Raw genomic sequence first — 24,736 nt, forward strand, 5'->3', positions numbered from 1 at the left:
GGAGAGTATTAGGAGGATGACACAGAGGTTAACGGTCAGACCTGGGAGATGTTATACCGTTTTTACAAGATCTTTGTTACTTTCCCTCTAGATAATGAGCATGTGAGTCTTGTTCACTGCCTGGTGTTTAGCACATAAATATTAATAAAAGGGCACTTTAAAGAGAGTTGAGCAAAAAGGTGAACAACCGATAGTAAGTAGTGTCATTAAAACTATATGCACAAATTCAATCATGTTAACTGTAGTCGAAGTAGACGGAGCACCACAATTGCCTAATGCATGGATTCATTCACACATTAGTGTTTATCTGAAGAGGGATGTCCTCTTTGCTCTTTTAACCCTCTGGATCATTTGACTTCTACTCTATTCATAAAATGGCTACTTAATTTGGTAGAACCTGACGTAAGGACATACGTCAGGTCATCTAAGAACATTGTTTTTTAACACAAGCACTAGAAACACCTCAAGTCAGCTCAGACATGAAAACCAATTCACCACATACTGTAGATGTCTGGTGTATAGCCAGATGAATGACATTAAGGTCTGAAAGGAATCAATGGGGCAACCACAGAGCAGAGTCAACTTGCACGACTGGTCAGGTCACTTGCCCCAGGCAACCCTTAATGATCACATATGGATTACAATTTGACATTGGTTTACAGACAGATGAACATTACTCTTTTCGTATCTTGTTAGAGTTAATCATATAAAGTTTATATATTTTTTAAAGTGCTCAATACTATCTGGTCTGGGTTGGAGCAGGCAAGAGCAATGCAGACGGGGGCAGAACTTTTGCAGTTTGTTACTAGCAATGTGGTCTGTGTAGTTGAAATGAAGGGACATTACAGCTATATATACACACACACTACACAATCTCCATGTCTACTTATTGTACCAGGAGGGCTTTTTGAAGTCTAACAGACAATCACAGCTCTATACCCACTACTCAGCCAAACACCAAAAATAACATGAGGATTTGTTGTTACATAGACAAAACTGAAATTGCCAATGATGAGTGAAACAAAGAGGGTTGGTGAAAATGTGTGGGGTGGGTGGGTGGAGCCAATACTCAAAATCTCTTCATTGGGTCAGAATAGTAGGCCCTTTAGTTCAGTTTTCCCACCCCTCCCTCCTTTGGTGAGTGCTGGATCACAAGGGGTGACCGGAGACTTTCAGGAGAACTCAGACTTGCTCAGGGCAATGGCCAGCTCCAGATCCTCTTGTTCCTGTTGTGCCTGTCTGGCCAGGCGCGCCTTCTCCTCCCGCTCACTCTCCCTCTTCGCCCACTCAATCATGTCCTCTTCGGTAGGGTACTGCTGCGTCACACCACATAGAAACACACAGAAAACACACGCATAGACACAGCAAAGCCCCATCAGAACACCTCAGAGATCCAGAATAGATATACTATGCTCCCCCCAAATACATCCACTGCACTCAACCTCCCCCATCTTGGACACACATTTTCAAGGACACAGCATGTCAGTAATTCTCTGTATTAAAACAGCCATGTCTCTCCAAAGCAACAGCATACTGATCCCCTTGACACGCATTGGTCATGGTAAGCTGTTCCATTCTATACATTACAATATCACTTTTTGTTTGTTCCAAAAGCAAACTGTTGCAATTTCCTCACACTGTTTAAAAACAAAATGACAAATGTATTAGCCCCACCCCCGCCATGGTTGTAAAACAATGCTCGCATGTGACAGAATTGACAAATCTGTTTCAAACAGCAACACAGACACATCATGCACATATTAAAGAGTGGGATGGCGAAATTTGGTTAGTGTTTAGTGAGTACATACCTAATATAATAAGAAGCATGCGTGTCGCTGGTGTCCCAGCTATACCAATGTGAATGCAAATTAACAACAGTATTGTACTGCAATATGCTGACTATTGGCTCAGAGATTGAGAATGGGTATTTCTTAGACCTAAAGTGCACGTGAATGATACCAAAAGGAGAGATGTGGTAGCGCGAGAAAGGAGTAGTTCTATAGAGTGCTGCACATTGGCAAGGATGACAAAGGTTAACAGTCAGACCTGGGAGATGTTACAGTTTTTACAAGATCATTATTACTTTCCCTCTAGATAATGAGCATGTGAGTCCTGTTCACTGCCTGGTGTTTGTCACATAAATATTAATAAAAAGGCACTTTGAAGAGAGAGTTAAGCAAAAAGGTGAACAACCCATTGTAAGTGTAATTAGAAATATATGCACAAATTCAATCATGTTAACTGTAGTCGAAGTAGTCTGACCACCACAATTGCCAAATGCATGAGTCATTCACACATTAGTGTTTATCTGAAGAGGGATGTCCTCTTTGCCCTTTCAACCCTCCGAAACATTTTACTTCTGCTATTCTATTCATAAAATGGCTACTCAATTTAACAAACATCCATAAATGCTTATCAGAGGCCAGTAAAACTAGGTTTGTGAATTCAGAGCAAACCGATTGTTAATTTTTTACAGCTCAAGTCATAATTGAATCCAGGATTTGATTACACCAGAATTGACGCATCATATTAGAACATAAAAAGGAGCAAATGTTACGGACGTCACGCTGCTTTCTTAGCTAGTACCACTTCCCCCCGTTTCGGCTCATAAACTGGCTCCAACTTGGGACCTCTGCTTTGCCAACACACGAGACTACTCTCCTTGACAATGTTCCAACGGGTTGAGCCACCCGAAAGGTACCAATTAGATGGCTCAATCTACAACATGTCGAGCTAGCTGTGGAGTGCGCTTACGGTACGTTCTTAACTCCGTTATACAAACAGCAGCAATCTGTGGGAAATCAATCTGGTGGATATGGATACACATGGAGCCCAGAGATGGAGATGGTACCCTTCAGACTTTTTATTGAGCTTATTCGACTGAGGAACAGAAGAGTAAAAACTCAGAGCAGAAGTCTCCTCCACAGTGCAGTCAGTGCTAATGGGTGGCATGAGTGGTGATAGCAGGACGAATGGTGGGATGCAGGATGAGGAGTGATTCCAGTCAGAGTGAGAGGAGGATATGTGGAGGGTCATTGGGAACCAGCCAATCAGACACAAGGACACAGTGTGTGCAGGGCAGGGTGCAGGAGGTCATGCAGGGTGGAGGGCAGTCAGAGGGAGGAGGAGCTCGGTCAAGCCTTTCATCCTTTCTGTGGTTGTGCTAAATAAATAAAATCACAAGAGTCAAAGCAAGCAGCCTTTCCATCCACAGCCAACCGGGGCTCATGAGGGCTATGCGGAATACGAGTCATGAAGGGGAAGATTGTGTGTGCTTTTAGTCCAGTTAGTGGTGACTAAGGTCACTCAGTGAAAAGATTATCCATTTTAAATATATTAGAATGTTTATTAATATACACAGTGGACAAGATATTAGGAACACCTTCCTAATATTGAGTTGCACCCCCTTTTGTCCTCAAAAACAGCCTCAATTCGTTGGGGCATGGACTATACAAGGTGTCGAAAGCGTTCCACATGGATGCTGGCCCATGTTGACTCCAATGCTTCCCACAATTGTGTCAAGTTGGCTGGATGTCCTTTGGGTGGTGGACCATTCTTGATAAACACGGGAAACTGTTGAGCATGAAAAAAATCCAGCAGCGTTGCAGTTCTTCACACACTCAAACCGTTGCGCCTGGCACCTACTACCATACTCCGTTCAATATTTTGTCTTGCCCATTCACCCCTGAATGGCATACATACACAATCCATGTCTCAATTGTCTCAAGGCTTAAAAATCCATAATTAATCTGTCTCCTCCCCTTCATCTACACCGATTGAAGAGGATTTAACAAGTGACATCATTAAGGGATCATAGCTTTCACCTGGTCAGTCTATGTCATGGAAAGAGCAGGTGTTCCTAATGTTTTGTACACTGTGTATATCTATATCTACACTATTAAATGAGTAAAGTTAGGCAGTGCAAGTTATTCAAGGGAACATCGTCAATTATTACAAGGCTAAACTCCAGTTCAACTTAGAAATAAACAGAAATGTAACTACAGATATAAATAAACCTTTACATAAAGAAACATAACATTGGTAACAAAATAACTATGGAATACATAAGGTAGCAGGAATAAACAAAAAATGGATACAAAATTATAGAGATGACCTCTTTAGCAAAACAAAGGAATGCATTTAAAATCATCAAAAAAGTAAAATCCATCATCTATATATTTCTATAAGGCCTTAAAATGCTCCTCAGGTAGGTAGGTAGAGAGTTTGGCTATGAATGGAGGAGAGGCTGAGAGTGCCGTTTGGTGGATGTGGCTTGTGAGCGAGGAAACAGAGGAGGGCGACCTAGTCGCTGTCAGGAGGGGGAGAGGGGGCAGGGGAGGTGCTCACTTTGTCAAAGCTGGCAAATCGGTCAGGGTCCTGTGCGGGCTGGCGGGGTGAGGATGGGGCGAAGGGGTCCTGGGCAGCGTCCTTGGCAGGTTGGGAGAAAGGGGGATCTCCTGAGCCCTGGGGAAGAAAGGGTCCCCTTCTGTGGAACGAGTCCGAGGACTCTGATCTGGAGATTGAGGATCTCTTACCTACATTCACACACACACACCACCCAAGAGCACTCAGCTCAGTAAGGAATGAGGCGCCCAGGGAAGAACTCCTAACAAAAGTGCAACAATGACTACAAAACCCCACTAGGTACTAAACCTGCATGTTTTGAATACCAATGCCATTCTGCTACTAGTACTTGGCACCAGAAAAGCACTGACAACAAAAAGCATGAAGGAAAATTTGCTTTCCAGAGTCAGGAGCAGCAGGAGAACTGACCTGGGGGTGGAGGGGGAGGTCTGGTGGGCGTTCCCGTCTTGGGGGGCAAAGCTGGGGGAACATCAGGGCTGCTGGGCTGGCTGTTGTTGGACGAGTTGGATGAGGCGAAGGGGTCAGAACTGTTAGACTGGGAAACAACCAGAGAAGGCCAGAAGAGCATGACTGACTCCTCTCCTCTCTCATGTTTACAGCAACACCACCACCTTCCTCCTTAACAGCATGAATAATGGAGGTGAATGTATAAACAGGCAGTCCTCTCCAGACATGCTCACATTTCACACCCACAGACATCAAACTCCTCCTTATCTAAAAAAAAAGACACTGAGGTTAAACCGGAAGTCCCTAGTGATCCCTAGTTCTGCTCACATGGCAGCCATGATGACACACACCAAGGACAACTAGAGAACCCAATCTTACCTTGGCCAGGGCGCTGAAGTCTGCAAATCCCTGTCCAAATGACTCGTTGCCGAAGACGGCAGCAAATGGATCTGAAGGACACACACAAGGTGTAGATATTACTCAACAACACACAGTTTAGCCAGACAGGGTACTACCATCTGCCCTACCACCCACTGCCCAGAGGGAGGCTCCATCCCTGGAGTCTTACCTGGGTCAGAGCCAGTCTTTACTGCAGTGCCTCCAGGTGCAAAAGGGTCATTAGGTGCTGCAGTGAGATCCTTCTGGGAGAGAAATACATACAATGTCAGTTTTACGACTAAAATCCTATAAACAGTGCCAACCTAGCTAGAATAATTAAGGACAGAAAGAGTAAGTGCACAGTCATCCTTCATTACCATGCACAGACTGGGTCTTTCTGCGAGCATAATTAACACAAAGTGTTGGTGGGGGAAACTGGGTAGCTGCCTGAGTGAGTGTTCCTAAGGCATATGATCAGTTCAGCACTGTGGCACTCATAGAATTAGGAATTAGAATACTATAGTAATTTAATAGGATCCCTATGGTGGCAACACTCACCGCGGGGAGCTCAGAGCCTGGCTGGGAGCAGCTGAAGGGATCCGGACCTGCAGTGCCCTGGGAGCCAAACGGGTCTGGCTCTGCCAAAGAGTCCATTTTGGATCCAAACTGATCCGCATCCACGTTGTTGACCTTGGCACTGAAGGGGTCCCTGGCTGCCTTGTTATTGGGTTTGGAGCTGAAGGGGTCCAGTCCTGCAGCGTTGTTGAGCGGAGCTGCAAACAGATCGGGATCTGCTAGGCTGGCACTTTCACTGAAGGGGTCAGTGAGGGTGAAGGGGTCAGCAGAGGGGAAGGGGGCGGCCAAAGACTGCTTGAAGAAGGCGTCAGCAGCAAAGGGGTCTGTGCCCTTAAACGGGTCTCCTCCAAACGGATCTGTTGAAGAACAGCTATGTTATAGGTTGTAATATTCCAAATATAGGCTAATATTAAAATATTATTTGGTGTCTCGCATGCATAGCTGCATTATTTGAGCTCATATTGCGTTAACAAGACTCACTCACAGGAAACATCTGCCTTTCCAAACGGATCATCTTTAAATGGATCATCTGCACAGACAGACAGAAGAGAAGACAGACAATAGAATCAGTTGGGATTAATCTTTCATTAAATACATAGGTTTAGGAGGAGGGGTAACTCACGGTCAGTGAAGGGGTCTGACTGGAAGAAGTCCATGCCAGGGAGCGGAGGGGGGCTGGTCGTTGGGGACAAGGTAGGCTGGGCAGGGAGTGGAGGGGGAGTGGTCTGTGGAGGCAGGGCAGGCGGGGTTGCCTGGGGAGGCTCAGTTGACTCTGGTCTCCTCTCTGGCTCTGGGGATTCCACCTGCTGAGAAGATACAGGTGATCAGTACAGTCCAGTGGTCAGGCATGAGTCCAGGGAGGAATCCAATGGCTAAAGATGATGCGACCATATTGTACCTTGGGAGTGCTAGCTTTAAACGACTCCTCATCCTGTTCATCTACAACTTCAGAAGTAGGACTTCTCTGCTCCTGAAGAGTGAAAGCAACAGGACTAATGTGCTCCTAAGGAAAGAGAAGGAAAAACATCAACTTCAGACCCCATGATGGCATGACAGAACACATACAGACTTATGAACAAATTATAAAATGACAGATATTTCAGAGTATGATATATTGCCTTCACAAGGTTGTCCTGTGGTACTGGCCAGGCAGTGGAAGACAGGCTGTTATAGAGGTCTTTGAAGGCATCAGACTTAGGCACCGGTTCCTCTGGGGCCTTAGGCCTGTCCTCCTCCACTTCTTCTATCGGTTCAGCCGGCTCCATCTGTGGCTGGATGGCTGGAGGCTCCACTCTCAGCTCCTCAGCCTGGTCCTCTGGGTGCGGCTCATTCGCTGAACCGTTCACCAGGACTGGCACTGGATCCTCCTCTAGGGCCATCTTCCAGCTGAGCTGGGCCGTGACCGTCCTCTCCTCCAACTGTAGATCACTCAGCTTTTGCTGCACCTGCCCCCAGTACAGACAGAGGTAGAGAGAGCAGAGGGATAGAAGGGAGAGAGAGCGATTCACTAACTCACCCTTTACCTGATATTCTCTTGTCCATTTTCCTATGTCAGGAATATACATTAAGGGAAATCTTTAAATTTACTCCTATCACCATGAAATCGTCGATTTTGCTCTGTCCCGCCACCATGAAATCTTTGCACTATCCCACCACCATGGCAGTAATGATGGTGAGTCTGAGTAGACTCACCTGAGAGACCTGAGAGAAGGAGTCTCGGACAGACTCCCGCAGGGGGGTGAGCTGCTCCCGCGCTGCCTGCACCTTCTCCTCCAACTGCTGGGTCTCCTCCTGCAGCCGCAGCAGTTCCTCTCTGGCCTGCACCAGCTGCTCCTCGTACTCCTCGATCCTCTGCTCCTGCTCCGCGTGCTCCGCCTCTAGTGACGAGATCTAGACACACACACCACAGAAAGAGAAGCAAGATGAGAGAAAAGAGTTCAAACAAAATGGATGACAATCGGACCAACAAATACACTTGCTATTGACTGGTTCCTCTCTGAAGGTGTTCCAGGTGCTGTGTGAAGTTGTGGTTGGTTGATAGGTCCTGTAGTCTCACCCGCTGGTTCTCATGGCTGCACTGCTGGCGGATGTGACCAAGCTGCTCCTCCAGAGTGGTCTTCTGCTGGTCCAGCTCCTCCAGAGCATCCTGGACCTCCTGGCGCTGAGACTGCAGCCGGTGCAGCACCCCGCTCTCCTTCTGCACCTCATTCTGCAGGTCCTGTGGAGGGAAGGGATACCAGAGTGACATAACAGCCAGAGAAAGAGAACAATAAGTGAGAATAGGAGCAGAGACTGACTGAGCAGAGTCTGCAGAGAGGATGAGTCAGAGTCAACCCATTATGACTGCCAGAATATTGTGACATATAAATAGCTCAGCCTTGACGAGGTTCTCCACTGCAGCAGAACAAAATCGATGTGAGTTTCCCCAAAGTGCCATCACACTTTGACTTCGTATTTATGCCTACATGTTGTTTCTTGAGGAAGTGAATGTAGAAGGGTGTGGTTGGTGGTATAAAACTAATCAGCCGCTCCTCAGCCCAGGCTCAGAGGGATGAACGTCTTCGTCCATTTCCTCTAGGGAGCAGCTGCACTCTAAGCTATGTCTGTTCAAAGTAGCCAGGCAGTCGCAGCCCAAAATAGAAGCCATTTATCAGACCAACTCCAGCACAGCGGCAAGGCAAGGCACTCCTGCCCTCATCTCCTAATCATTTTGAAGTGACTGCTACACATGCCAGGATTCAAGGCTAGCCTATTAACACTAATAGTTTATTGATCCCTCTTTGTTTAGAATACTTAATTACTCAGAAATGACAGTATGACTTACTAAACATGTATTGTAGAGAGAATAATCCATGATCCCTGTGGAACTGTTAAATATTTTTTGGGCCTTACATTTTACTGTACAATTCCAATCTTAGTTACTCATATACCTTATTTGCTGATATAGCTCTTGTAAAACCGACTAGTTGCCCCATCATGAATACATTGATGCTGGCTAATTGGCAGTGACTGCTCATTGCTGAGCTGAACCCTGGGGTGAGGAAACAGTGCTGTCTGTCTAATGACAGCTTTTCACACCATTGGCTAACACCTACAGTACCAGAGAAAAAGCAGTATTTCACAAATACACAGCAGAAAATAACTAATAATCAATGGAAGTTAATATAGCCTATAGAGTTTGATCACCTGGGTTCAAGTGTGGTAATGTACACCTCTTTTCTAGGTGTTTAAATGTTAATGAAGTCCTCTCAGGGAGAGTGCTGGGGTCAATAGAGAACAGGACCTGAGAGGAGATAATTAAACCTGACATTCATACATCCATTAATGATCAAATAGAGACTACAGAATAAAGACAAGGTGATATTCACATACTGGCATAGGGTTTACAGGTGATACACCTCTGCTATGGCACTGGCTTATTCAAGAACACTTGAAGTTTTCCTAAAAATTCATTTATTTGCATAAAATGATAAGATTGGCAACCCCAGACGACAGGATATGAAAGTATCATATAATATACTTCCTCTAAATAGGTTATATTAATTAATTAATTAATATCCTTGATAATAACTTGGAGGTAATAGTCAAAGAATATTATCACTAGCTAGGTTTCCATCCAATTGGCGGCAGATTGTCATGCAATTATTCTCAAATCATAAAGAAAATATGCAAATTTTCCCACCAGTGGTGTGTTTCCACCAAACTGACTTGTTGCGGATAAAAATCAGTGAGTGATGACGTAGTGCACACAAAATGTACTTTTTCATGTACCGAATAAAAACCTAAAATTCAATGCGTTTCCATCACATTTTCAACTCTACCGATAGTTGTCACAAAAACTGTTGCGTTAAATAGTAAATGTGCCTACTCTGGTCTTAGCATGTGCCAACAGCTCACAGATACAGTGCAGGTAGGATAGTCTACATGAGATTATAGATGAGAGAATATTTGTCAATCAGCAGTCAATCATTGATCATCATGTCACCAGAATTAGACCCTCAATATTTATTGTGAAGGTGCATCAAGGTCACCGTACACTTTCACCACCCTGTGAAGTTCATCATAAATTATTTAATCTGTAGCCTAATAAACTACATGGTTTCCAGACTCACAGTGGGAGGACCACACCATATAAATTGTGACTCCAAGTTTACTTCGATATGATGGTTATCAATTTTTGCGCATTTCTCGCATAATTCATTTTCCCAACACAAAAAGATCCCACTTTTTCTAGCGTATTTAGTTTTGTCGAAATTTGGAAACGGACACTTTTTTCCCCATCAGGCCTTTATCTGACATGTACTTTACTCAAGTAAAAACCTTGGACGGAAACCTGGTTACTGAAGCAGGATCTATACTGATTGAGGGTACATCACATCAGTTCAGTTTGTGCAATCAATCTCAATGTCAATATGGTGCACTATACATAGTGTACAAAACATTAAGAACACCTTCCTAATATTTTGCCATCAAAACAGCCTCAATTCATTGGGGCACGGACTCTACAAGGTGTCGAAAGCTTTCCACAGGGATGCTGGCCCATGCTGACTCAAATGCTTCCCACAATTGTGTCAAGTTGGCTGGATGTCCTTTGGGCGGTGGACCATTCTTGATACACATGGGAAACTGTTGAGCGTGAAAAACCCAGCAGCGTTTCAGTTCTTGACACACTCAAACCGGTGCGCCTGGCACCTACTACCATACACCGTTCAAAGGCACTTAAATATTTTGTCTTGCCCATTCCCCCACTGAATGGCACACACACAATCCATGTCTCAATTGTCTCAAGGCTTAAAAATCAATCTTTAACCTGTCTCCTCCCCTTCATCTATACTGACTAAAGTGGATTTAGTGATCAATAAGGGATCATAGCTTTCACCTGGATAGTCTATGGTCATGGAAAGAGCAGGTGTTCCTAATGTTTTGTACACTCAGTGTTGAGGTTTGCATCATATAACTAGTGGAGGCGGCTCTGACTCATAGTCAAACGCACACATACAGACCGAGGGGGGAGTATGTTCTCTTCTGCTCAGCCATAGCTTCACAGCCTAACAGAATCATGCAGACTACCGCTGACAAATTCAACAAGAGCAGCTAAATAGTAGAATGTTACAGCTTTGTAACATTTGACCAAAAAAAAAATATATATATAGAAAATGAATTTACAGACAATAGTCATCAAGTGGATGAAATGAAAAGAAACAATCTAAGGGTAGTGAGAGAGCTGAGGGGCATGTAGGCAGCAGGTTTACTGTACCTGGACTTCACTGGTCCTTTCTCTGATGCTCTCCTCGTTCTCTTTAATGTCCTGTTCTACAGAGCTCTTCTCCCTGGAAGACCAGCACAGAAGACATGAGTATTTAATCACCGTGGAGACCGAGGGCACCCCCAGCCAGGCTACCACACCACCACCTTCCCCAGATGACAGCTCCTCTCCCTGCACCACCATCCTGATCCTACTGTAGCAGACCACACACACACACACACACCGACCGACCAACCAACCCCTGCAGCAACAGCCTTGAGCGAGAGAGGGTCTCTGTGTGTCGGTGTTTGTTCTGGCAGATGGGAGAGCAGAGGAGAAGAGAGAGGGGCAGGACTGTGTGTGCAGATGGCTGCCTGGAGGAAGTCTCAGTGATTCAGTGGAGAGAGGGAGGGATGAATATCGTTCCTTTCCCTGTCAGTTCATCCTCCCACCTACCCCTCCCATCCCTTTCCTGCACGGTCAGATGACAAGGTAAAAAGGGAGGGAACAGAGGATGTGAAAATGTGCACAATAGGCAGGGCCTCTTCAGTTATCTGCTCTCCCTAACAAGTCCAAATCCTCCTGGATCTTTATCAACTGACAATAATAAAGCCATTCATTTAGCAAGGTAGAACACTAAGATGCCAAAAGGCAAAACTGTGCAACAGAATAGATATTACCATTGTTCATATTAATTAAATATAATCAATAATAGAATGTTTTGCTCAACATGAAGAATGTTGAAACAAAAAAGGCAGCCAGATACAAAACAGCCACACATGTAGAGTGCAGGACCAGTTGAGAGATGAGCTAAAGTGAGGTAGGCGACGTGTGCGTCAGGAGTACTAACTTAACGGACTGTATATTTAGATGCCCAGGCAACCATCCAGAAAGAACATCTGTAGACAACATCCCATGCACCTCTTCCAATTTGTCAGCCAAAAATAACAGAATGCTGGTTTCAGACAGTCAGTTTAAATCTATGATCCATTACTTACTTCCACCATATCTAGCTGCGGTTATGTCTGTAGTGGGGCAGCTATGGGATTTGTTAGCAGGTGAGAAAATATGCTGCACTTTCTCAACATTCAAACAGAGGAAAAGCCTATCCCAGTGTTAATGAGCTGCCTTAACAAACCCCTCTGCCTGCCTTCCCCTTCAGCCGGTGGTTCTCCCTCATCACACACAAACAAAGAGAGAGAAAGAGAGAGCTAGAGAACCTCTTGAGACCCTGCTAGAAGGCTCCCTTCCTCACTCATGTTATGAGTCCCTGGACAGCTCGTCAGCCTCCCAGCTCCCCTCCATCTGCTCTTTCTGCAGACAGCAAACATACCTCAGTGGAGAACTTGTGTGTGTCTCTCTTTTCTCAAGACTCCCCTTACAACATACAACTATACCATGTATTCCCTGAAATATTCCAATGTGAGACAGAGCAAGGCCCAGTTCCTTGGCTGTCATAGCAGAGGCAACCTTAAATGCGGGGAAGTTACATGCTCCAACACACCAACAAACTCTTGTCAAACACAAAGCCGGAGCTAACCCATCCCTCAAATACAGTTACATGGATGATTACAACTCTGCTTGCCACTCACTTTTGTAGATCGACAATCTCATTGCTGAGCGAGTCCAGTTCCTTGATGGCAGAAAAGTCTGCTGCCAGATTTGCTGCGTTGCTCTGGTGGGGAGAGACCATTGAAAGCAGAAAACAAACTAACGATTTGTTTACATTTACATCAGTGTGGCTTTACTGACCATACATACACTGCAACATATGAACAATGTCTAAACATTAACTTAATGGAATGGCAAACATGATGTGGAATAATATGAGCCTCCCAAAATGACCCATACAAGAAACTGAACGGGGGAGAACACTGAAAGCACACCTACATGGAAACACAAATGGTAGAGGGCACTAAAATGACTACCACTTGAACTAGGAGGAAAGCAAAGGGAATATTATGAGGTTGGTACATGGGCGGATGACACTGCCAGGGGCTAAGGGGGGGGAGACAGTGAAGCCAACACTCAGGAGAGTCCCCAGCTAGAGGGAGATCCCACCTTGTGTACAATGCATGAGTCATGAGGAAGAACGCAAAGAGACAGCATACACAGACAGGGTCAGAGACACAGCAGCAAGCTAGAACACAAAAACCCACACCACAGGAGAAGGGAAGGAAAGTATTAGTAAAACATCAGGAAATAGAAGTTATCAAATCTGCATCACAATTAAGTAGCCTATTCATCAAAATAGTCCTAGCCATTCTTCATAGAGAAATATACCGGATAAAAATAAGATATTCACCCTTTATGATTATTGGATGTCTAAGACCGGTTTACAACATGCAGGATGAAAGAGCTGAGTCTTACCTGCTTGGCTGCTAGGCTCAGTCTGTCTGAGGGAGGGATCATTTCAGGAGAGAGGTTCTGGGGTGGGTTCACACCCGTGGTCAGTTTCTGGTTAATTAGATGCAGCGCTAGTGCAAACTGTTCCCTGGTAAGCTTCCCTATGTCCCCAATGTCACAGAGCTCCCTGTGGAACACAGATGACCACATTTTACAACAGAAAGATCCATTTACCCCTGCGGCAATGGGCATAATATTGACAAACTATAGGCTGGTTTCACAGACCCATATTAAGCCTAGTTCTGCTCAATAGAAAATCTTAATTGAACTAGCTTTTCAGTCCATGAATTTACTCTGGGTCCAGAAACGAGCCCTGTATGACCAATGTCCAGGTTGAATTAGTAAACGCAAGTGCAGGCACCCCATATTATCTAAGAGTCTGTCGCCTGAATTAAGACTAAACATGTCCTGATATGTCTTACCAGATGCGTGCTAGTGTGGCGGAGGGCAAGCCAGTCTTTAAGAAGATATCTCGGACTTCAGGCCCAGACACCAGACCATCCATGTCAAGATCGGTCTTTGCAAAAACCTCGTCATACTTGGCTATGTCTGGAGGAGATACAGCCCACTGAAAAGAGACAGAGGGGACAGGATTGTTACAGAGATGTTACTTTCCGCCTCACTTTCATACTAGAATGAATATTGTATTCACTGTGACTGGGGTCGCTGCTGGTTTGGAGGGCAGGGTTTTGGACCCGGAATGGGAGGAGCGTCTCTCTTTGATAGAGGGAGGCGAGGGTAAAAGGGGCATCACAGGGGGTACAGAGACCGGGGGCTTTTTCCTCTTGGAGGGTGGCACAAGGGTAGCAGGCAGAGACATGGGCACGGGCTCCCCCTCCAGAGCTCTGTAGACCAGGTACATGACCTAATGAAGGAGAACATACACTCATAAATACACGATTCACTTACATAAATCTGCCTATCATGTCTGTTTCAATATAAGATCAGGGAAGTCCAATGTTGACAAACTACATATTCTATTCTAGAAGCACACAGCAACACACTAAATCTTACAGAATAGTCCACATTTCATCTTTGAACACACTAAATATTTATATTACACTTGAATTATTCATCTATTTCTTACCACAGCAAACTCATCTCGGTCGAGCATACCATCTCTGTCTAGGTCACTCAGTTCCCATACCTGCAACATTTGGGGGGCGTTCAGTACATAAAACAATAAGTTTAAAAAATATGCATAAAGTCAGTAAAATAGACCAAATCATGGACTAAAAAGCTGATCAATGTTGTCACAAATAACCATCCCAGTCAAGCTTGGAAAAGCAGCAGAAATGTTTAACACAAGACCACCCCCCAGTGGGCACACGTGCATTTACTCTTTAATGGCCACCAAAACTCATTCATTATGAGCCCTGTAGATACTGTATGTTAGGCTTACCCTTCCCAGTACATCCACTGGAAGTTTGGAGTTGAGCAACACTGGTTTGACCTTCTCCCCAGAGAGCATTCCACCAACGGGGGAGAGGCTGTCGAATATGGCATCAAATTTCAGCTTCTCTTCCGTCTGGAAAGTCATACAGGGACACGGTATAGGTGCATGATTCAAGCATAATTTACACTTTAGATAAAAGTAATCTAATTGGATTTTGCAAGGCTCAGAACCCCCCTGAAATAGCTTTGAAAAACGGATTTGAATAAGAGGTAGATGTTTTTTTTTAAATGTGTCATCCACGTGGTTTGTTTCTGCTTTCATTATTACGGACCAGGACAAAATTACCAGGTTACATCTTTTAAGAAATAGTGATAGGTTTCCCCTCACCTTGACCACCCATGGGCCGTCAATGGACACTCCCCCAGGTAGAAGTGGGCTGCTTGTGTCATGCTGAGGAGAATAAAAAAAAAAGGGAAAAGAGTTTGCATCATCAACAAAGGTGCGTTTTTTTTAGCTGTTTTAAAGCTCACATGCTATTAAATCAAACGTCTGTTTCTTGAATAGAGACTGTGGGTTTCAGTGATGATTGTACTCACAAACTTTGGGGGAGGAACTGCCAAATTGAGACTCTTGAGTGTCACCTCCAGTCCATTTTGAGCACAGGCCACCAACCGGAGAGCAATGAAGAATTGCTGATGGGTGCAGACACAAAAAGTGTATTCTGGTTGTCTTACTACAAGGAATCTTTGAATACTTCTAACACGACATTGTAAATCTACTAAGTAACAGTTGGCCTACCTGCTTGTTAAGGCACCCCTTGCGTTCTGAATCTGCCAAATCCCAGATCTAAGAAGACATTTTAATTCACTTCAATTACATCAGTCATATAGGGATTCCCGCATACAACCATACTGGGTAAGTGCCATAGCTTGGTGTCTGGCCATCAGCTGTGTCATCTAGTATCTTACCTTGCCCAGGACGAGGTCTGCCAGGCCTGATCTCTTCAGGAACAAGGCTGCATCAGCAGCTGCCACCCGTCCACTACCAGACGGGTCGACCTACAACACAGGACAAAACAAGTCAACACTAGAAAGAAGAATTAGCCAGTAAAAGCACCAGATCTATAGCTAATTTGTGCTGACTTAGCAATACAAAATAAGACTAAATTCCATTGATTATGTAATAAACAGGTATGCTTAAGTATAGGCTAATACTTTGATGGGAGTCCTTAATCCATCACATTTTCCCCATTGTAGTGTCTACCATTTCACTTAGCCCTCTTTGAGCCTCTGCAATGACAGGGTTAGCAAAGAGTTATCATTAATTCATAAAGAAGCCTCCTCTTGCACAGAGTAGATCACAGAGTGGAGAAAAGCCTGGAGACATGTTCAGCGCAGCTCTGCAGTTGCTGGCTAATGCTGCACAGCATTTCCCATTCTATCTGGTGCTCTCTCATCTGAACAGCCCTGACAGAGCATCTAGATGAGAGCTTCTCTGTTACTCCACTTATAAACCTAGGTACTACTACTTTAGTACATCATGGAATTCGCCCAAGGACTCACAAAAAGACACCTTCAAATGACGCCTTACCTGTTGATAGTATTTGTCATAGAGAGGATTTCCACTTGAGAGCTGTGGAGATAGACATAAAATGCTCCATGAGACACATTTTATGATCATAAAAAGGGCCAGACTACACCCTTCAAGCAAGCCAATCATAACATTTCATATCATCAATCATTTGGCCAACACCAACCAAACTGCAAAAGCTAAGCAGCATAGGAATTCTGAGTAGAAAAATATAATCCATTAAATAAAGCCAGGCCTACATATCAATGTGCAAGCACTAGCTAGTTAAATAACCAGACCACCATCTAGAACATAGTACACTCACAGCAGACCCATTAGCTGAGATCCACAAGTGGTTGTTTGATTTCTGGCCAAGCCTGTATTACATGGCCCTGGCAGCTTCCAAAAAGCAAGGCTAATACATTACAGATGGGAATAGGCCTATTTCTATAGGAAATCAATGTTTAATCTGAGCATTTTGCATCATGTTCATCTTAATAGTTAAATCAGTGTGTCTCTTCAAGTTACTCTACCATGTAAGTGTTTGAATGACATTCAGGCTAATACATCCATAGGCTGGCAATGTGTACTTCAGTACTGTGCGTGTGCCTCTTGAAACCAAGTTGTTTGAAAAGTGGAATGCCTAGTCCAAGCAACAGGCTAAACAAAGTTTTTATTTAACCTTTAATTATCCAGGTAGTCTCACTGAGATAAAAAAAAAAAATCTACTTCAAGAGAGACCTCATCCAAACTAGACAGCAGCAGCGGAACAATGTTTCCAGACGTAACAACTTACAAACATAGACAAACAAATTATAGACGTAAACACACATACATTACAATTACATATAAACATCATAGATTTTTTTTAAATCAATCGTACCACCAAATGAAATCCTAATGATAATCACATTCCTCAGTAACATGAGTCAACCAACCTTTTGAACAAGTAGCCTGCACTAGCACATATTTTACACAATGAATCAAACAAATAGGGTCTAGCCTACGTATGAAATCAGATCATGAGAAGACAGTCATCTGCCAATGATCATATGAAATAGAAGAGCACTATCCCATCTTGTTTTCTGTTATGATACAAATGTCTCCTAATAAAGAAAACCATGAGATGGGATGGTGCATGGGGGTCTTCTACCAGTAAGAGCTTTCTCTGTGAACAGACTCAATATTGGCTGTGCTCTTCTCTGTTGCACTTTTACAACAACATTTTCAAGGAACAGCTGACTAATAAATGTAACATTTCTACAAACTGCCACCTTGCAATATTATAGACGAGTCAGACGATTCCGAAACGCTATATAAAACATCTAGATCTAGCTTACTCATTGAAATGCTTATAGTGACATTGCATGCTATTTCAATAGTCAATTCATAATCTGACCATTATTCACTATATATTTCCCAGCCCCCCCACCGCCATTTTCTATTGGAAACAATTGTGTGCCTGGAACTGTTGGCTGCCTAAACACGGAGTCTTTGTGTGACTAATTGCACAGCAGTGAACACTCACAATCATTCTCTTCACAAAACTGCAGCAGATACTAGCTATACTGTGCTGTTGTTTGGAGTATTTTCTTGTCCAATCCCTTATTCCCACACAGCACAGCTGCCAAGAAATTGCACCAACTGTAGTAACCAACCCCAGTCTTTTGCCTAGGTATAGCTCAGCCTAGGTAAAAAAAACATGTCACTGCTTTGAGGAATGGTAATATCCCATAACGTAAGACAAAGATGTGAATCAGTGCATACTAACTTAGCTAGCTAGTTAGTGACATATAGCTAATGCAGTCATTATTCAATCAAAATATGTAGTTACCTACGTTATAGTAGCTTTGAGAATAACAATATCACCTTGAGTATAGTCAGGATGTTGGCTAAACTTACTAGCTAGCTTAGCCAGTAGAACACTGGCGAATAATGTCCACTATCACAACTTAATATTAGCCAGAAAACCAATGCTAAATATCAATGTGATAAATAAAGCATAGCGGTCGTCTGCAACATAGTTGGCCATTGGCATATAGGACAACATGCGGCTACTTCCTCTTCTCGCTAACTAGCTGATGATGACAGCAAGCTAACGTTACCAGTTAAAGTTAGTTTGTATTGGCAGTTTAATGAATTAATACAACTGTCATTTCGGACAGCTGACTTCATATCCCCTACCTAATACGTTACAATAATAACATTAGTTTACCCAGCGAGTAAAGTGGATTGCAGCTAGTTAACGTTACCAAGCCAACTATTTTGGTAGCTAGCTTTGCTAAGCTAACTGGCTCACACAGCATGAGTGCAAACAGTTCGCTAGCTAACGTTAACGTTACTATCGCAAATAAATGTTGACATTCGAACAACACACGAGTAAATGCAAAAGGAACGTTTTCTTATTGAGAGCACCTTTATTTCAAGATGCAAAGTTAGCTAGGTAATGTAGTGAACAGTGAATACAATCAAAAGAAACAAACTACGCAAAAGTTATAGCTAGCTACTGTAGCTATCCTACCATTCCAAAATTGACACAACAGGCAGCTAATGTTAGCCTAGCTAGCAACGCCCTTACGCAGTCCCCAAAGAGGTTAGGCAAAAACTTTACCCAGTCATAGCTTAAGGAGAACTTCCAAATAATTCAAGAGACCGCGGGGCACACCAGTTTTAATATGTCCAAATCCACTTACAGTCCTTCAATGAATTAGCCCAATAAGGACAAGGCACCTACACACTAATCACCATTCGTTTTGAAATAAAAGACTTACCTGAGTCAGGGAGAGACTGGCAGCCATAGTGTTTCTGTTCCCACTACTTCATTCTGCGTTGCGATATATTAGATGAAGCTTTAAAACGTGGCACTGGAGTTTTTGTACTGGAATGGGTCGTTCACTCAGCTACGTCAGATGGTGCGGCGCCCGCAGTAGTGCGCTGATGTGAATGTGAACGAATTTATGCCAGTGTAATGAATGGCTGGCTACAACGCTGCAAAATTATCCACCGGTAGGGTCAAATTGCCCAGATGATCTCACATTATCAGTTACCCTGCTCAAATTAAGCAACACACACGGGGAGCGTTATAGAAAATTGTAACGACCCTGGGTTTATAAGCGCGGATATCGACTCTGCCACGGGAGCATGCTTTTGGGGCACAGTCGATGCCGCGATGGACTTCGCCCTAGAAGGTTGGGGGTTCGAGACCTGCTCACTGCCTGTTTCATTATTTTGGTGTCAGAAGTGATCAGACCTTGCATCCACGAACGTGCGTGTGCTTGGCCGGTGAGCGCGTTCCTGTAAGACGTTGAGCTGTAGGCTAGCGCGAGGACGCGCACTTTGGAAGGAGGGAGTTGTGTAACGACCATGGGTTTATAAGCGCGGATATCGACTCTGCAGCCTGAGCATAGTTTTGGGACACAGTCGATGGCGCGCTGGTCTTCGGGCTAGAAGGTTGCTCCCTGCCTGTTTCATTACAATAAATAAGAATGAGGCGAAACCAACAATAATTGAGTAACTTCCTTTATGTTTCATTATTGGACAGTAATCTGTATCAGAACTTCTTTCTTCCACAATAAAATGAAAATCATCCTCCCCATACATACTATAAAATGTTTCACAAAAGAGTAAACTTCCAATCAGCATTGGAAAAGTATTGAGGGTACAGCAGTGCAGAAACATTTGCATTAAAAACCAGAGAAAACCCCCCAGAAAAACAAAAACAAAATAAACACTCAACATAATGACATTGCCCCCAAGATGACCATATAAATGGACATCCATCAGTCCCTCCTTCTTAGTGTTTAAGAATATCTTAACAGCTGTATGTATGCAGTCTGATTATCTTTGTTATTTTCAATTTAGAAAAAAGGTGCATTTGATTTAAGGTAGCTTGAGTTTGCTTGAGTAGTTTGTGAAAACTCTGCCTACCCAGTACACAGTGACCCAAGTCAAGCACACCATAAGTACTGAAAATGATCTGCAGAAAAGAAAAAGCATTAGACTTTCACACCATGTCCAAAACACAAAAAGGGGTGGGATATATTCCATCCTGCCATATACATGTTTGGGGTACAAGCACCTACCAGACATCGGGTAGCACAGACAACAAAAATGTGTCAGATTAATCAGACAAACAAAACGCATTTTGAGGTAAACATTGTCAGGAAATGTTAAGAAACAATGTGGTTAGCAGTAGAACATTGTTTTCAGAGATGAGATTACATTCTGAAACTTCACTTTCAAAAACAATTACTGGTATAATGTCACTGCTAAAAAATGCTTGTCTCAAATCTAAAGATAAATCTCCAACCTTGACAAATCTGAACTCCCATAGTTTATCAATAGGACATGGAAACATAAGAAATAATTGCGGTCCTTAGTTTTTGCCCATTCAGTTGTCATGTAAACAAAACAAAGTCCAGTCTTCAGCCTTGCTCCAATGGCTCATAGTAGACACGGTTCCTTTTCAGAAGTTCCTGTTTGAGTTTATAACTCATCTTTGTGTTTAGAGTCTGTTTCTTCCTCTTCTCCCTCCTCGTCCTCTTCATCTTCATCTTCATCCTCCTTTGCCTCCTTTTTATTTGTCTCTTCTGCCTCACGTTTCTTTCTCTCCTCCTCTTCCTGACTGTCCTTCATCTTCTTTTCAGGGTCCTGTGTAGACCGAAAACAAGCCCAGTTATTGACAGGGTAGGAGACACTGCACACATCACCTTTTAGAGAGGGCATCTATATGGCAACTCAATCTAAACATAACTGGTAAAGTTTTGGTGGTAAATCACTAAAAAGAGACCATCGACTAACCTTTGTTGCACCCCATGTCTCGTTTCCCACTTCTTCTGCAAGCTTTGGGTCATTGGTGATGAGGAAATTGTCAAAAATAGTGCCTGACTTCACCTGTAAAATAATGAAAAGGTCATTGATTAAGATTTAAATAATGGAAAGAAACATTCACTTTTCATTCTCAAAACAGTCAAAAGAATAGTAAAAGTTAACCATTACACAGCATCGAACATTAATCAAGGATCAGAGTCAGTCACTCTACCTGCCACAAATCTAATCCAATCACCCCTATGCTGGCATATTGGTAGATTTCAGGGTCAGCAGTGTAGTCAGGGTTGTCAATTTCAGGGTGCACCCATTTCCCCTTGTAGGCAGGATTGTCTATCTGTTTGGGCTTCCACTCCCCCTGGGAACAACAAGGTCAGAAAGTGGTTAGTTCCCAATGCAAAAAAATTTTTTCCCACTATGTATCCAAGTAAATAGAAACAATTTAGTCAAAATGGCAAGAGCACATCTCGCCTAGTGTAGTACATTTACACCTAATCCTTGTGGCCATGAGTACAAACAACCATGGAGGCCTACCTTATAGTCAGGGTTCGTGACCATGGGAGGCTCCCATTCACCATCCATCTCATCGTCCCAGTCATCAGGCTTCTTGGCATCAGGGTCAGGGATGTTCTCAGCCACATCCCAGTCCTAAAGGAAACAGCAGCTTAATAATATCCTTTGCACGGAGCCACCTGCATTTTCTACAGAAAACTAAATTGTGTTCTGATGCATTCTTTAGAGTGTCTTCTAAATATACCTCTGGTTTAATGTCTTCAGGATCATCAATGTTCTCCTTCTCATCCCAGTCATCTGGCTTCTCAGCATCAGGGTCCTTGATCTTCTTGGGGGGAAGGAAGTCCCAGTCCTCCTCTAGGCTTCCAGACTCCACTTTCTTGTTGTCGAGCTTCACCTCGTAGGTGTTATCCGGATTGACTATCAGTGTGTACAGGTGGGTATATTCGTCGTCCTAGGGAACACACAAAACAAGTTACTGCATTCATTTAAACACAAAGTAATAATTTATCTTCTTTAAGTCCAATACTATTAAAACATATTACTGAGAAAAAGGTGGGACAGCAAAAATTTTCACTATAGATAACACAGATGGTGAAGCTCATAGATGACAAATACAACTGTTAGCATTGACCAGAAAATATAGCAGAATTGCTTAAGTACAAAAGTGCTTCTCACCTTGCATCTTATGTCTTTGTTGATCAAGTGATTCTTGCCTCTGTAGTTGAAGATCACATGAACTTTCTTAGTACCTGGACCACAGATGTCAGGACCTAAGACAGACAAAACACAACCACAGGAATGTAACTTCACACAGCCAATAGTATGTGGTGTAAAGTAGACAGAGACAGTGAGTCCAACACTGGGAATAATACCTAGAGGACTCTCAAAATAGAATGGAATGTGACAAGTGGTCCATCCCACCATTACATATGTATGCTACTCTCCAATGTTTTCAGTTACAAATAGGATAATGTAGATACTCACCAAACATGATGTTGTATGTGGAATCTCCATGCATTTCCTCCTGGTTGAGATCAGCTGGGAAAAGCTTGATATAGCCTCCACCACAGTCAATGTTCTGTTCATGTTTCACAGTAAACTGGATTACCAGTGGCTGGTCTTTGTTGCTGACAGACTCAAAGCGGGAGGATGCAGAGTAAAAGCGAGCATCCTGGCTGGTTTGAAGGCCTGAAATGGTTAAAACGTACAAGAAATACTCAGGTCAACCCAAGGGCAACTCATATCAAGTGTCAACCTATTGAGAAACTGCTAGATGCACTAGATTATATTGCTGGATGCTAAATGGACAAATGACAGAGGCATCTTTGATCTCTTCTCACCTTTGTCTTTCTCTACATCTCCATAGAATTTCCCAGCAGTGAGAACAAACTTTCCATAGTCTGACTTGTGTTTGGATTCTACCCATCGGCTTTTCCAGGCATCTGCGAAATGTTCATACAAAATCAGGTTTAAGTCACCTGAGCAATGGGGGCAGAGGCACTTGGCAAGGGCTAAGTACCTGTGTGGTTGATCTGGGGAAATGATTTTGAGGCAGTGCATGCAACCCATTGATGGTGTTTTGGATGAGTAATCACTAATCAGAACATGTAATCTAAAATGTGAATGACATTTTGAGCATGTCAAGCTGATATTGCATGAAGTGAGCAGGCTATTAAATTATGTCTCTGCGACCCTCATCCAACATATTCAAATCAAATCAAATTGTATTAGTCACATACACGTGTTCAGCAGATGTTATTGCGGATGTAGTGAAATGCTTGTGCTTCTAGCTCCGACAGTGCAGTAATATCTAACAATTTCACAACATATACCTAATACACACAAATCTAGTAAGGAATGGAATTTAAAAATATATACACATTTATGGACAAGCAATGACAGAGCGGCATGGACTAAGATACAGTAGAATATTATAGAATACAGTATATACATATGAGATGAGTAGTGCAAGATATGTAAACATTATTAAAGTGACTAGTGTTCCATTTCTTAAAGTGGCCAGTGATTTCAATAGGCAGCAGCAGCCTCTAAAGTGATAGTGATGGCTATTTAACAGTCTGGAAGGCTATTTAACAGTATTCATAACTTACCCCCATCTTCAAATTGTTCTCGGAAATAAATGGAGGACTCAGCAAATATTGATGCGACCGATATGGCCATCAAAAGCATCGACAGGGTTGTCATTTCAGCTTGCTAAATAGACACCCTCTAAAATAGAAAAGTAAATTAGCTATTTGTAAATAAATACTATTAATTCTATATACACTGAATCAAGCAGTACAACTAGCTATGGCTAGTTATGTGCTATATTCGTTAAAATCCTGACCTCAAATGCTGTACTGCCCTAAATGCTGCTGATGGTCTCCTCTCGCTTCCGAACAGATGTATGTTTTTCATTGGATAGCAGCTCGAGGAGGGAGCGTAACAACTTTTAACCAATCAAATTAATTGAAAAAAGCATAGGACAAATCGTTTCAGCCAATGCCAGCTGACCACGCGTTTGCTTCACACACGCCCCTCAGTAGCGGAATGAGTAGGCGATCTTTATCTCTCGTACGGCGCCCCGGATGAGAGAGCGGAGTTTGCACGAATAGAGTAGAATGGGTAAAAAAAACACTCCACACACCCGGCGCGCCAGATGAGATAAATCAAGTGCACCTTCTGTCATTCTAGAAGTAGATTTTTGTTTTTTTGTAAAGCAATTAAAAATATACACTATAGAAAAACAAACAGAGGATACAACAGAGCATTCAAACATTACAAACAACAGTCAGGGGAATAAAGACAATACATTATATAAAGACCTTGTAAAACGTACAAACATTCAACGTTTTGATTGCTTTTTTGTTATGAAAAGAATAAATGGTGTTTATATATTGTTCAATTTCATTTTCAAAAATAATAAACAGAGGTTTTTCACTCAAAAATTTACATTCATGAATATGGAATTCAACTAAAATAACAATGAGGTTACTTAAGAAGAAAGGCTT

At 43.0% G+C, this 24,736-nt stretch overlaps 2 protein-coding genes across 5 annotated transcripts; both read right to left on the reverse strand.

Moving 5' to 3' along the window:
- Positions 1 to 1,087: 1,087 nt before the first annotated feature.
- On the reverse strand, positions 1,088 to 19,227 carry LOC311130855 (epidermal growth factor receptor substrate 15-like). Of its 3 annotated transcripts, none has more exons than XM_084163663.1 (25): positions 19,154 to 19,227; positions 16,404 to 16,445; positions 15,782 to 15,871; positions 15,612 to 15,659; positions 15,410 to 15,505; positions 15,201 to 15,263; positions 14,820 to 14,945; positions 14,505 to 14,564; positions 14,070 to 14,282; positions 13,840 to 13,985; positions 13,382 to 13,544; positions 12,604 to 12,686; positions 11,024 to 11,096; positions 7,823 to 7,984; positions 7,459 to 7,656; positions 6,885 to 7,211; positions 6,665 to 6,769; positions 6,389 to 6,572; positions 6,251 to 6,295; positions 5,749 to 6,122; positions 5,381 to 5,453; positions 5,191 to 5,261; positions 4,774 to 4,900; positions 4,348 to 4,535; positions 1,088 to 1,316 (listed from the first exon to the last, which is right to left on the reverse strand). In XM_084163663.1, the coding sequence occupies exons 1-25, from the start codon at positions 19,178 to 19,180 to the stop codon at positions 1,173 to 1,175; spliced, it is 3,228 nt and encodes a 1,075-aa protein (XP_084019789.1). In that variant the 5' UTR covers positions 19,181 to 19,227; the 3' UTR covers positions 1,088 to 1,172. The 3 variants fall into 3 exon arrangements, with proteins under 3 accessions (XP_084019789.1, XP_084019787.1, XP_084019788.1); XM_084163661.1 differs by lacking the exon at positions 1,088 to 1,316 and adding an exon at positions 2,844 to 3,163; XM_084163662.1 differs by lacking the exon at positions 1,088 to 1,316 and adding an exon at positions 2,844 to 3,163 and having other exon boundaries at positions 7,468 to 7,656; positions 19,154 to 19,211.
- A 658-nt stretch (positions 19,228 to 19,885) lies between these two features.
- On the reverse strand, positions 19,886 to 24,130 carry LOC311131185 (calreticulin-like). Of its 2 annotated transcripts, XM_084164031.1 has the most exons (10): positions 24,073 to 24,130; positions 23,837 to 23,954; positions 23,066 to 23,167; positions 22,710 to 22,913; positions 22,401 to 22,495; positions 21,967 to 22,176; positions 21,744 to 21,857; positions 21,424 to 21,567; positions 21,183 to 21,275; positions 19,886 to 21,032 (listed from the first exon to the last, which is right to left on the reverse strand). In XM_084164031.1, the coding sequence occupies exons 2-10, from the start codon at positions 23,928 to 23,930 to the stop codon at positions 20,868 to 20,870; spliced, it is 1,221 nt and encodes a 406-aa protein (XP_084020157.1). In that variant the 5' UTR covers positions 23,931 to 23,954; positions 24,073 to 24,130; the 3' UTR covers positions 19,886 to 20,867. The 2 variants fall into 2 exon arrangements, with proteins under 2 accessions (XP_084020157.1, XP_084020156.1); XM_084164030.1 differs by having other exon boundaries at positions 23,837 to 24,130.
- Between the last annotated feature and the right edge of the window lie 606 nt (positions 24,131 to 24,736).

Source organism: Coregonus lavaretus, assembly GCF_964263955.1.
Source record: "Coregonus lavaretus genome assembly, chromosome: 6".
NCBI lineage: Eukaryota > Metazoa > Chordata > Actinopteri > Salmoniformes > Salmonidae > Coregonus > Coregonus lavaretus.

What these genes read in the sequence shown, in the direction of transcription:
- LOC311131185 (XM_084164031.1), bottom strand. Translation starts at nt 23,930, where the DNA reads ATGACAACCCTGTCGATGCTTTTGATGGCCATATCGGTCGCATCAATA. An exon ending in CACATACAACATCATGTTTG is followed by an intron (nt 22,496 to 22,709) that starts GTGAGTATCTAC and finishes TGTCTGTCTTAG; the next exon opens with GTCCTGACATCTGTGGTCCA. An exon ending in CTGAAGACATTAAACCAGAG is followed by an intron (nt 21,858 to 21,966) that starts GTATATTTAGAA and finishes TGTTTCCTTTAG; the next exon opens with GACTGGGATGTGGCTGAGAA.
- LOC311130855 (XM_084163661.1), bottom strand. Translation starts at nt 19,180, where the DNA reads ATGGCTGCCAGTCTCTCCCTGACTCAG. An exon ending in ATGACAAATACTATCAACAG is followed by an intron (nt 15,872 to 16,403) that starts GTAAGGCGTCAT and finishes CCTGTGTTGTAG; the next exon opens with GTCGACCCGTCTGGTAGTGG. An exon ending in AAAGACTGGCTCTGACCCAG is followed by an intron (nt 5,262 to 5,380) that starts GTAAGACTCCAG and finishes TGTGTCCTTCAG; the next exon opens with ATCCATTTGCTGCCGTCTTC.